Source organism: Rhea pennata, chromosome 1 (genome assembly GCF_028389875.1).
Source record: "Rhea pennata isolate bPtePen1 chromosome 1, bPtePen1.pri, whole genome shotgun sequence".
In the NCBI taxonomy this organism is placed as follows: Eukaryota; Metazoa; Chordata; class Aves; order Rheiformes; family Rheidae; genus Rhea; species Rhea pennata.
Window position 1 is genome coordinate 154,325,669 of NC_084663.1, and position 13,838 is coordinate 154,339,506.

General features: G+C 37.9%; 1 protein-coding gene across 1 annotated transcript in view; it reads left to right on the forward strand.

The window, feature by feature from the left end:
• COL4A1 (collagen type IV alpha 1 chain) overlaps window positions 1–10,740 on the forward strand; it is a 126,718-nt gene extending 115,978 nt beyond the window's left edge. The window contains exons 47-52 of the mRNA XM_062566784.1: window positions 490–588; window positions 1,809–2,021; window positions 3,494–3,671; window positions 6,546–6,660; window positions 7,539–7,711; window positions 9,455–10,740. Of these exons, the coding sequence (XP_062422768.1) occupies window positions 490–588; window positions 1,809–2,021; window positions 3,494–3,671; window positions 6,546–6,660; window positions 7,539–7,711; window positions 9,455–9,536 (860 nt within the window). The 3' untranslated portion in view covers window positions 9,537–10,740. The remainder of the gene's footprint in view (window positions 1–489; window positions 589–1,808; window positions 2,022–3,493; window positions 3,672–6,545; window positions 6,661–7,538; window positions 7,712–9,454) is intronic.
• The last annotated feature ends 3,098 nt before the right edge of the window (window positions 10,741–13,838 follow it).

Consider the following 13,838-nt stretch of genomic DNA (forward strand, 5'->3'; position numbering starts at 1 on the left):
CTGATGGTGTTAACTTCTTTTTTCCAAACTCAGAATTACTGAGTTTATGTGTAAGAGTCAAAGCATCCACAGAAATCCATAAAAGAGAGACATAACATATGTTAAAAACCTGTTTGGGAAGAAGCTAAGAGAATACTGGTTTTCCCATTGTTCATCACCTATGGTCTGTAGTTCTTGCAGTTTTGAATGAATCATATGATAAGCAGAGGAAAAAGATTGCTGCCCTTCATTCTCAGATTCTAGGCAAATACTAATTGTTTTAAAAGCACACCTTCTCCTTATTTTTCTGTTTTTTCTCTACCATAACCATTTTGCCTGCAGTAGCCTACACATTTGTTCTAGATACTGCAATATGCTCACTGAATCTGAATGACATCAGTAAATCTGCATGTGCTGAGTTGTGCCAGTGCTATCATAAGTCAAAAAGTTATAACTAAGATGAAGTAACATTGAGTGATTCAGTAATAACTATTCCTTTTTTATCAACAGGGGTTACAGGACCTTCAGGTATACCTGGGCCACCTGGTAGCCCAGGGTTTGATGGTAAACCTGGACAAAAAGGAGAAGTTGGTCCTTACGGTCCCCCAGGTAAGCCCATGAGATCTTCGAAGACTTGATTCCTCCATAGAAAAATGACATAGGGCGTTAGGCATGATTGTACCTAATCTCATTTTTTTTAGTTATCTAGGCAGAGGGCTGGTAAGCAGCAAAGACAGTTGACCAGGTCTGGAATTCTCTGTGGAAGCAGCAGAAGGAGCAGCTGTAACTAGCTTCCAGTAAACAGTTAGACTTATCTTTTACTGGAGTGAAAATGGAGGCTTACAAAATATGTCTGTGAAAGAAAGAAACCTATCTATGCTTGTTTTTTCATATAAAACATGCTTTAATTTCTAGGAAACTTCTGTTTTTTGAATTTCATTAGAAGTAATGGAGTAACACTTGCTTGAATACAACAAGTGAGCAATTTTGTAGATTATTTTCCCTCAGCAATACATGCTGTAACTTGTAAAATAAGGGGAAAAAATCATTAGCTCTGTAAGATATGTGTCTTTTACAATGTAAAGGTTACACATGACAGCTCTGGCAATACACCAAAGGACATTTGAGACTTCACTAAAGCTACAAAAGAAAGTACCTGTGGGTACTACTAGGAAAGCCTGAAGATCTTGTGGTGCTAGTAGGAGCTCTCCTCTCTACATCTACAGTTATATTCCTCTCCTGCAACTGAGAAGGAAGGAAAATCTTGGTTTCCTCCGATAACAAAGGCCACAAGTTCCCCACAGCATTCATTGCAAAGGAGAGAAGACCATTACTCTGTGCACAGGATCTTCTATTTATAATCCCCCTCTTTTTTTTACAAAATTTACACTGCCATGTATTATTTAAACACACACACACACACACTTAAAGTGTATATTTATGTATATAGTCTAGTGCAGTATATATTTATATATCTTCATATGCAAAGGACTAGGAGCATGATCACTAAACCACTGCAGCCTGACATTTGAGTGTTTAAATTTTACAACAACAAAAGATAAAATTTTTAAAATTTTTATCTTTATTTTTTATGAATAGTTCTACTTCGTTCTAACAACTAACTGGGAAGTGCTAATTCTTAACTTTCCATTACTTGCTATAATTTCAGCTCCATTAGAAACTGACGATTTTTTTTCTGTAGGTGCTCTCAAGGGCGATTTAGTAACTACACAAATGGCAAATGAATACTCAGTACTACCTGAGTTCCAGCAAGGTGACTTTGTGATGCCAATGTCTGAAGAGATAAAATGCGACTTTCTTTATTTTAGGGCCCAGAGGATTTCCTGGTCCACCTGGTCCTGAAGGTTTGCCTGGGGCTATGGGCCCACCAGGCGCAGCATCTGTTGCTCATGGCTTCCTTGTTACCAGACACAGTCAAACCACTGAAGAACCACAGTGTCCATTTGGAACTAGGCTGATTTACCATGGTTACTCCTTGCTTTATGTACAAGGCAATGAAAGAGCACATGGCCAGGATCTGGGTAAGAATTGACAGTAGAGATTAAATCAGAATGTCATTAGAAACCAAAGATTTCTCTCATTTGTAGATTTATATTGAACAAAACTGTATAATCATTCTTGGCTAGCTGGTGCTTTATGCCTTCTAGGCTAGTACAAATAATGGATTGATGCATAGAGGAAGCACTGCCAGTTTATTTAAGGAAGGCTTTATCAAAGGTCTTCCATCATACTCTTATAGCTAAATTGATGAGCTATGGGTTGGCTAAGCGGATGGAAAGGTGTTTGGAAAACTGGTGGGACTATCAGACTCAATGCGTATCATCAGCTGTACAAAATATGATGGTGGCTGGTGAATAGTGATGTCTCTCAGATATTGAAACTGGGCCAATACTGATTAATGAACTTATTAACAACTTGGGTGATGGGATACAGCATGCTCTCAGCAAATTTGTGGATGACACCAGAATGGAGGAGTACTTGACATCCCAGAGGGCACAGCTGCTATTCAGAGGGACCTGGCCATGTTGGAAAGAAGGACTGAGAAGAACCTCAAGAAGTTCTGAGACAGCAAATGCAAAGTGTTACACCTGGGATGAAATAATCCCATACAACAGTGCAAACTGGGGATTAACAATCTAGAAAGCAGGAAAGGACCTGGGAGTCCTGCAGGGCAACAAGTTCAACATCAATTAGCAATGTGCCCTTGCAACAACAAAAAAACTCCCAATAACATCCTAGACTCCATTTGACAAAAGTGCAGCGAGGAAGTTGGGAGAAGTGTTTTTTCCCCTCTATCTGGCAGTTGTTAGACCACATCTAGTATATTGTACCTAGACTTGGACTCCTCAGTACAAGGAAGACATTAATATACTGGAGTGAATACAGCAGCTGGCCACTAAGATTTTCAGTAGGGACTGGAACACATGATATGAAGAGTCTCGGGGAACTGAGGGTTTGCTCAGCCTCAAGAGAAAATTAGAGAGATTGTTATTGCTGTTTTCAGGTAATGGGAGGGTATAGTGAAGATGGAGCCAGACTCTTCTCAGAGGAGTACAGTGTTAGAAGAAGATGCAATGGACACAAGTTAGAATATGAGATATTCCAGTTAGATATATAAAAAAGCTTTTTTGCTGTGGGAATGGTTGAACACTGAAATAGGAGCCCAGAGAGATTATGAATCTGTTTTTGCAGATATTCAAAACTGGACTAGGCATGGACTCAGGCAACCTGGTCTAACTGGCAAATATTTGCAATAGATGACCTCTGGAAGTCTCCTCCAACCTCAATTATTCCGTAATTCTACAGGCAAGACTGGGTTACTCCTTGCCTTCCCTGTCCCTTCCTGATGGAGCTGAGAGAAGCCACTTGCTTCAAGAGAACTCAGCCCTCTAGGACAAGTGTCTTCACTTTTAAACTTTACTGGAAATTTTTGTATGACAGTTGGCAAAGGTTTAACAAAAACAGACTAACAACTTTTCACTTAACCTTTCAGGCACTGCAGGGAGCTGTCTTCGTAAATTTAGTACTATGCCATTCTTATTCTGCAATATCAACAACGTATGTAACTTTGCGTCAAGGAATGACTATTCCTACTGGCTGTCCACTCCTGAACCCATGCCAATGAGCATGGCTCCTATCACTGGCGATAATATCAGACCGTTCATCAGCAGGTATGGTCTCAGTTCTGATGTGTTTGTAAATTGACAAAGGCTATTAAAAGCATATATGGTACTTTGCTTTTTGAAAAAGGCTTTTAATCAATATAGGTTTTTTTTCTTCATTTAAACTGAAATTTTGAGTTCCTGTGGCGAAATGGTTCAAAGTGTGCGTGTTTTAAGTTTAGACTTAGATCAAAAATGAATCCATGCTTGGGAGAAACCCAAACAGAAAGAACAGTCTCACTGAGTCTAATTGAAATGAAAAGATTTATTTTGAAATGATACTTTGCAAAATCTGTGATCCACTTTGAAAGGGAAGTTTTTAATTTATTCACAATTCCTGCACAAAACAGAAAAATTTTTTTTGGACTAACCATAGCCAGAAACTTTTTAGGGCTCTACTTCCTTTTGTTTGAAATTGTTAGCATTATTTATCATACAGTATGCTACCAAGTTTCTTGCCTTGTTTTGGATGTGATGCTTGAATACAACCATTATTGTCTGACTTAAAGGAAATAGTTGCAAAATCAATCATCTATTTTTTAATAAATTCTCATGTAGCACAAGTTGTGTCACTTGCATAGAACATAACTGTTCTGCAGCAATCCACAATATTGAAGATTTGGTCCAACCTTTAAATATTTGGTCCATTCCTTTAAATATTAAGGCCACCAGCAAAAAACTACCCTGGCATAATATGCCCAATGCCAAAGGCAGAGGTGTGGGCAAGAGTGTGGTAAGCTATACCACTGTCATTAGCTAAGAATCTGACAAAGGAGCTCCAGCCTCTCAACAAGGTGATAATCATTAGATCTAGGCATTACTAAGATTCCTATCATTGCTCCTAATCTATATCAGCTCTTGCTGATCCCTCTTCCTGCCATGTAAAGTGAATGGGAGTGGAGACTGCTGTCATTGCTTTCCAGGACCTGTATGTACCATCCAAGAAAAGAGGCAGTTCAAACCATCCATGCGTTGTGGTCTTTCAGGACGTTGACGTACTCACAAAGCCATTTGACCCTATGGCAAAGGATTTTGTATCTAACTTGCATAGTAGAATCCCATCTTGTTCCTACAGTTGTTACTTCTGCACTATATTTTTGGTTTTGTGGCACAGAAATTGATATACCTTGAAAATTTGATGAGCAGACTGGGACCAAGCTTCTCAAGAGTGACTATAGATTTTGTTGGTCTTACTTTCTGGTTGTTTTTGGATGTGGATGGAAGGTGCTTGACTTTAAGAAATATTAAAATGACCAACAACTAAAATACCTTTAATATGTTAAAAGAACATAAAAGTTTCTTTTATGCTATCCCTGATCAGGAACCAAAAATAACTTTTGACAATCATTTTTGAAAGTCTTGCTCATTGAGGTGTCCACCAATATTTTGCCTTAAGCTACATACAGTCTTATGCATACAGAGTAGCTTTTGTACCATATAAATATGTCTATACATACATATATGTATGTGTGTATATCTATATCTGTATACACACATACTTGTGTGTGTGTATGTGTATATATATAATATATATATTTTTTTTCCATTTAGCTATGGCAGAGAGTGAGGTAATTGTAAGATACATTTTTAACATCAGCACATTCAGCAAGGAATCTGAGAAAACTATTCTTTTTACTAGCAAGGCCTTTAAATCAACATTTTTTTCTGTCCAAAAGTTGAAAAGATGTAAAAGTGTCACTTGCTGGCTTGGGTCATGAGGCTTCTTTTCATCTAAGATCTTCCACTGTAATACCAGAAATCTCTTGAAGAAAAGCAGAGATCCAAGAATACAGGCAGCTTTAACATTCCTCTTTTAACTTACTCTTTCACTGATGTGTTCCTTAAAATAATTGTCTTGCTTCTGCACTAAAGGTGGTAGGTATGAAAGTAGTCTTCACATGTCAGAAATAGAAGGCTTTCATTCTGAATTCCTTTGCTCTTGTGAGTTTACCAGAATCCAACTTAATCCATTTTGCATTTGATTTTTTTTTTCATGTCTCTGGTAATAGGATTCAGATTGTTTACTTCCGTGTATCTATTTTGAATTGCTTTCATCATTGCTAACTACAGTAGCCAATTTACGAATTGTATGAGAAAGAAACGGATTGCATCTATCAAATTCCTTATTAACCAGCTCCTGTATTATAATTACCAGCCCAGCTGACATTTTTTATGATTTTTTATGAAAGCATGATTGGTCTTTGGCTGAAACACAATTTATTAGTTTAAAGTAAAAGAGTGGGTACTGTATAGCTTTTTAGGTTCATTGGTCCAGTTACTTAGCTAGAAATCTCTTGCTGGAGATAAAGACCCCAAATGTAAATAAAGCTGCTGTCAAGAAAAATGCACAGGGAAGAGCATTAGATTATATTAGCGCTGATAGCCACTGTAAGATTTTCCAGAGAGATGTCTTTCTCTCTGGAAGTCACTCAGGGCTCTGCTTAGCATGATGAATTGCTGCTATTCATCTCTAATCACAATAGACCACTTCCTAAATGATACCTGCTGGGCTAAATGGTTTGGCTGTTTGCAGTTCGTGTTCATGACACTTGCCACTTTTAGAAACTACAGTACAAATGGAACTAGAAAAAGAGGAAGACATATATGTATATGTGTTTAAATATTCAGATAACACATCTCTTGCTTCTTTGCTGTAAAAAGGCTAATAGGAATAAATAATTAAGAGTTAAGCTGTCCCTAACTAAACGACAAAAGAAAAAGAATCAGATGGTTGTTTTTCTAAATGAAACATTTTGATTTTGCTTTGTTTTGGAAGGTGACATCATTTTTTAATTCAAATTCCTTAATGAAAGGAACTTCTGAAAAGAAATGAAGTTTTAGCTCTCAAATGCATGTAGTTCATTCATGTCTTGGTCTTTCTAGATGCGCTGTGTGTGAGGCTCCTGCTATGGTAATAGCTGTTCACAGTCAAACAATTCAAATACCGCAATGTCCTGAAGGCTGGAGTTCACTTTGGATTGGTTACTCCTTTGTCATGGTAAGTGCACTAGGACATGCTCAGAGATGAGAAAAGCATTTGTTTCTGGCGTTTGATCTACACTTCCACTCTGGGAAAGATCGTATCTGACAATACCATGTCAGGTCTCAGGAGGGTTTTAGGCTTCTGTCCTGTCTGGTGACTTTATAACGATTCTGTCTAATTACTAAATAGACTTAATGTAACAGCAGTTCACTGTCCACTTTCTGGGAAATTCACAGAGCCTGTTCTCTCATTTGCAGTTTCAGCACAGGTACGAAGTGCAGAATAAATGAGGAAATAAGTGTAATTTTCCATTGTCCCTTAACATCTTCCTTGAAGAAGCTTCCTAGAGCAGTAGAGAATCAGTGCCTGTCCTCATTTTTGATGAATAAACCTTCAGTTTTAGATGACCTTTTTTGACCTTTTATTTTCTTTTTTTTTGGGGGGGGGAGGGGGGTGCTATATCTCTACTAGTAAAATAAAAGAGCTAGGGAGTAGTCTGAAGAGCTGCTCTGCAGTCATCCATACTGTTTAGTTGTTAGTTTGCTTGCTGTCATGCTCACAACCTATGCCACAGCCACTCTCCCAGGCCACGTGTGGGCATGGTCTGGGGAACAGCACGGATCTGGACCTGTTAGCTCTAGGCAGTACGAGAGAGGCCAGAAACGGGGTCAGAAAGAGGATTTAGCTATGGCAATATAAACTACTGCTTCTATGGCCAGAGAGTAGGTCTGGTCCACTGCCAGTGTAGACATAGCCTGAGTGTCAGTCCTAGAGTATTTCCATGTGTACAGCTGCAAGGAGAGACGTGCAGAGAAGTACTTGTGCAAGAGAGGTACCAGATGCTGTAAAGAAAGAGGTCCTGTTCTCTGACCAATGCTTTTGCATTTTCCTAGCACACCAGTGCCGGTGCTGAGGGCTCCGGGCAGGCCCTGGCCTCTCCGGGTTCCTGCCTCGAGGAGTTTCGCAGCGCTCCCTTCATTGAATGCCACGGCCGGGGCACCTGCAATTATTATGCAAATGCTTACAGCTTCTGGCTTGCCACTATAGAGAGGAATGAGATGTTCAAGTAAGTTCATGATTTATTTATCGGTATTTGAAACTTAGTCATGCCTTGTCACTGAATAGCAGAAGTATTGTTTGAGTGTAAAACATGAGTGAAATACTGGCTGTGCCCTGGATTGGTTAATATATACAGTTAATAACTTATTTTTTCTTTTTTTTTTTAAAAAAAGGTAATAGCTTTTGGGAGAATTAATGAGTGTATCTTCCATTAGTATCTACAATGTGTCATTTGCACTTAGGACTTTGCTTTTTAGACTACTCTAATAATTTTTGCATTTCCTGTATGTTTGATTGTATTTATTGAGTCCTAACTGGGATAGGCTGATATGCTGACTGAAACTAAGTTAGAATATAACATTCCCCCTAATGGATGTTAGTACTTAATGGAAATAACTTGAAATTAGTGCAGGTGTTGGATACGAAGAGGAAGCAGACTGAGTGAGCTGAACAATTATTTACTGCTCTCCAGTCTGGCAAAAATCTCTCTAAATGAACTTCAGCCCAAGCAGCGGTCTTAGGCATTTCTTCATTCCAGAAGGGCTCTCATTTCAGCAGTTAAGTGGTAGTAGGCTCTGTTCTGGTCCCCTGCATATAAATGTATTTCTCAGCACAGTACTGTTCTGAATTTTATTAAAGTTAGTAAGGTAGCATGCAGACTAGTTCTCAGGTCAGCATAGCTTGTGCGATTCGCAAGCATTTCTCTTGAGTGCAGATGGACATCCTCTTCCATGGCTTCATCTGCTCCTGCCTTCCAGATCTGCGAATGCTCCTTAGCCTGTCTCGGTCAAAATGAGGCAGCTTGTGTGGCCAGGTTCGAGTTCTTGTCCGTGAGACAGCTGTAAGCTGAGTAGGTGTCAAAGTTGAGTCCTGGGACTTGTTATCCCTGGGGCTGTGATAATCACTTTATCCGGGAGAAGCTAAAAAAAAGCTAAAAAAAGCTCAGGTGCCAATCCTGGGGTAAGCACCGGCTTCCTAGGAAGGGGCCAGGCTGGTCAGAGGGAAAAACAGAAGAGTCAGTGCCGTGATTATTCGTATTCGAAGACCATTTTATATCCTTTTCTGGCTACAAACTGTGTCTCGAGCTGCTAAAATAATCCCAGTTTATACTTGATCAGGGGACCTGCCTTACTATCATAATACACAAGTGTACTGCAGTTCCCTATAAACTCGTAATCCTTTTAAATGAAAAAGGATTCTTTTCATCTGAAAATGCTCCGTTGTTAGGAGTAACACTTTACGACAGATTAGAGCCCCAAAAGATTTTGGTTTGTGGGTCTATTTGACACCATGTTGCATACATCGTTTCTTTTGTTGGCTATTTATTATTCTGCTAAGTCTCAAGAGTCAGAAGAAACTTATGAGTAGTCAAATGCCTCAGTTTCCTTGCCTATTAAAATATTACTACCTAAATTTCAGCACATTTTCAAACTGCTGATTATTAGAAAGCGCCTTCTACTGAAGGAAACCTTCAGCCTAGTAACAGAACTAAATTCCGAATAACTGGAAATCACTAATGTGATTTCTAAATCACTAAATGGAAATCACTAACTGATCTTGTGACAGTCTGTAACGTACACTTAAAAGAGTATTTAAATTGGAGAACTAAGGGACACCTCGATTCAGCAGAGCTCAGAGAGGCGCTTGGCTGCACGCAAAGTTTGCCTTGTCGCAGGTAACCCTGAAAACTAACGGTTGTGCACGAAGGACCTGCTGCTGACGGCTCTTCTCGCCTCTCTGTTTTTGACAGGAAACCGACGCCCTCCACGTTGAAAGCAGGGGATCTGCGCTCCAACGTTAGCCGTTGTCAAGTCTGTATGAGAAAAACATAATGACTTTTGAATTTCAACTAATTTCACACAATATGGTGCTATTCGTTTAACAGCAATGAAGCCTAGACATATATCATATGTACCTCATTGTTGTCGAATATGAAAACAGTAAAGTGCCTTTTAGGAACTTGCATAACTAACACACACTGCTTTACTGGCCCTGTCCTTGCTGAAGAAGAAAAGAGACAACAAAGATAAGCTTCAAATGTTGACATGCCATGTGGCACTTTTGATCAAAGTATATATATTTTTTATATAAATGCAATGCACTGATAGAATAAAAAGTCAAGAGTTCATCCAGAAAAAAATGCAAAGGTGCTAGGAGATATGCAGTTCTGCCTTATACTGTTTGACTCCCCTTTCTCATTCTTGTATTATATATTTAGATTCATTCTTCTTCCCCAGATAAGCTTGTTGTTACCATTATCTAGCTGTCTCAAAATCCAAAACTCTTGGGTATGTACTTATTGTTCCTGTACAAAGCAATGCTAATGTAAAAAAAGAGTTTTAGGATTACGGATTGTGGTATTGTGGTTAAGCAACAAGTAACCATCTTTCCAAAACATAGAGTGCCATCCTGCAAGCCTTTCCTTCTGTTTGTAGTCCTTAGTGCTCTTGGTTTTAATGGGACTACATTTGGAAGAGATTGCCTAACTGATTTCCCAAAAAGGCAAGTAAGTGTTTCTGCTATGTTGGTACTTTGCAGCTTCTTTATGCAGTAGAACAAACTTTCCTGTGGAATAAGGAATGATCCAGCAATGGTCAAGAAAAAAAAATATAAATATTTTAGTAATTTATATAGATATCAACCATTAGGCAAATCAAGCTTTGAGTTTATCATTTCAAAGAAAAAATATGCTTACAAACTTTTTTTCAGTGTCATAAATTAGATGTTAAATGCCAAAATATGATGTGAAATGTTTATTTGGCATAGCTCATTTCAATACTGAAGTCTGTAAATTGCAGATACTGAACCCAGGTTAATAGCTATTTGTCTTTATTATAGTAAATCCTGCTTTGAACTTATAGTGTTTATTCTGTATTTAATATTTTTCAGGGTTTTAAACACTACTCACACACTGAATGACTTGATTTTGAAAAATTATAAGGCCTTAATTTTGTTAATACTGTGCCAAAAATGTCTTCAAAGTGGCTTAAGAAATACTTCTAAAGACTTCTACGCAATTATACCAATATTTGAGCACATCTGTGTCTAGAAATGTTTTATAGACTATAACCATGCAAATACCAAAAGATTCTTACAGATGCCAAGGCCTTTATGTAATTTCTAAAATGTGTATTTCTCGAGATTTCAAGTTTGTAATAAAACTATTTGTGTAAAAAAAACAGAAGAAAAGAAAAAGTTTTTACTAATTTGTTATTAGCATTTATTTACAGGAATTCATTTTTAATAAGCCACCAATAAATGCACAAGCTTGATGCAATTCTAGATTACTTTTGTTTTGCACATCTTGCAGATGTACAAAGCATCTTTAGAAGGGGAAAACCGTACTGACACCTTAGTTGTTACCTTAATAGAACTGGTACTGGTAGACAAAACATGGGTTATGCGTCTGTTATTGACATGTTAATATGTTATAAAAATTATCTAACCTACATCATGGGGAGCAATCAAGTTACACATTTTTCATTCTTTCTTTGAATTTTTCATGCACGAATCAGGACTGAGTTGTATAGGATAAAAATCAAAAGCATCTCATAATTTTGCTTGTGAGCAGGCCAGTGGAATCTTGGCTGTGGTTGCCTGAGGAAGAAATGGGCCATGTTGTCTTTTTCTGTGGCAAAAGCATGTAATTTGTTCATGTTTCATATTATTTTTTCAAATATTTGAAGAGGTTGCTGATGCTCACTTTCACTTAAAATCTTTGAGAACATTGGCTGGCCAACCCTGAATAGAAATAGGACATTCCTTTCGGGTTGATCCTTCCTCTCATGGAAGTTTGGAGAGGTGATCATTTCATTGATAAATGACCAGTCCTCAAAAAAGTCCCTTACTAGCCTATAGCATACAGGAGTGTATTTATAGCTGATCAGCTTGGGGTGTGCTTTTCCAAAGTGTTGCATGGTGTTCAGACAAAGAGGAGAAGAACATGGGGTGATTCCTCCTAGCAGCTAGGAAGAATTAACAGACACTGAACCTTCTCTATCTCATAGCATCCAAGCTGCTGAACAGACCTTCTGACTTCATTCTACAGCTTATCTCGTGGTCATCTAGGGTTTTAATTTGTGTCGTTTGAGTTTTCCCAAAAATACCAGCCAGTTGGATTATGAAGTCCTGCAAGTATGTGTAAATCAAATCTGGACATAAGAAAATAATCCTATTTGCCAGCGAAGAAACTGCTAACTGCAACTAGGTGTGTACTGATCTGTCTTTTCTTAATAGGAAGCATTTTGAAAACAAAGTCTTTTGATTTTTTTTTTTTAACTGTTTAAACTATAGTTTGATGTCTTATTTATCTAGTGGTAATTATTTATTCCGTAATGGTCAGCTTCTAATGACCTAAACCTTTGTCATGCTGTTTGTACTAATGTCAGTAAGTAAATTTGTTCAATGATTATTGATGCAAATCAGATCTGCAGATATTCTGGACTCTAGATTCTGATGCCCCAAGTGAGGAAGAGCAACTTCTCATGTGCTAAAACAGAAGTGTGAAACCTTCTCTTTCTTTAAAAAATCTGCAAGAGCTCCATATTCAGTTATTTATGGCCAGCGTTGTTGCAACAGTATGTTTCATTGTATGAACAGGGAAGTACAAACACATCATTTGTTAAAATTGTCTTGCATAAGCTTAATTTTCAGGATAAAGCTTTACTATAGAAGGACGGCTTGTTAGCAGGCCTGACTGTTTCTGAATGCAGTACTTGAAGAATAATTTTCATGACTGAAATAAATGCATTTCTAAAACAGCAGGTGGTGCCCTTACGCTCTTTGTGGTAAAATTGGCACTAACAACTTTGAGCTGACAAATAGCTTCTCTCCTGCCCTGTTCTCTAATCCACTAAAATGTAAAGCAGATTTGCAGTTCTCTATTTTCCTAAGTGGCTGTCTCTATTCTAACATGTTCTAATCACCAGGAATTTTCCTTTTCAAATAGAAAGGGAGTAGTGTTAAGTAGTAGTTAAGATTTTATGCATAGACAAAATACAAATACAATATATTGAAACAAATGATCTCACTGACTTTTCTAAAGGTATTTTTGGGCTGTATATCTTTTCTGCCACATGTGCATTCAGTTTGTAATTATTTATTTAGTCTTCTTACAGTGATAACTTCCTTGATGCAAGACAATTTTTTTTTCTATGAAACAGGCCTCCAGAGAGCCATATGCCCTTACTAGGATCCTTCAAAAATGATTGTATTAAAGTCATACCTTTTTATGACTGAAATCATACAGTGGCATGACTTTTTGAGAACTTCTTTACTCACTTTCATATTGAGTAATCTGCATTAACTGCATGATATAAAACATCTGTAAAACACAAGGCCAGGCATATGGGCCTCAAAAGACCCACTAAACCCAATAAACTAGAGAAAATGGCACCCAGCACAACTGAAACTCCCAACCCTTGAGAACTATAAATCACAAGTGTCTTGGTGTTTGCCTACTTCTCCATTCCTTGGTCTGATAATGGTGATGGTCTAGTAACAGCTGCACTTTGACATTCAGAAGGAATTTGACAGTGTTTTTCTTCAGGCTGAGGTGGAGTTACCTCAGTCCTTGCTGTTTAGCTAATGGCAGTGATGTGCTGCCTGCTATTTTCCAGCCTATTTATAAAGAAAAGAAGGATCTTCTTCATGGACTTCACAATCTGAATTAGATAACGCAGTGAGAAAATGAGATCAATGTGAATCCTTAAATACACGCATCAGATTCAGGCTAAGGCAGAGACCAGCAATGGTCTGGAGCATAATTAATCATTATTATGGAAAGGGGTATCCGGTGGCCACATGGAAGCATTTGGCTTCAGTCTCTTCAGACACAGGCTAGAGCATACAAAGAAATCATTCCACTTATCCATTAGTCATACTATAGATTATTTAATATGAATTTGATATTAATTATGAGTTAGTAATATTGAGTGATACTGTACAATCTGATTATAAAGCCAAAATAATACACAAGCTTGTTTTCAGCACTAACAGCTTGGCAGGAAGTACTACATGTTCTCTGTAGAAGATGTATTACCAGTCAGAACAACCTCAAAAAATAATCTGGAAGTATACATTTTTAATAATTCTCTTCCTTCAAATGTCAGCAGAAAGGCCTTCCAAAAGATGAA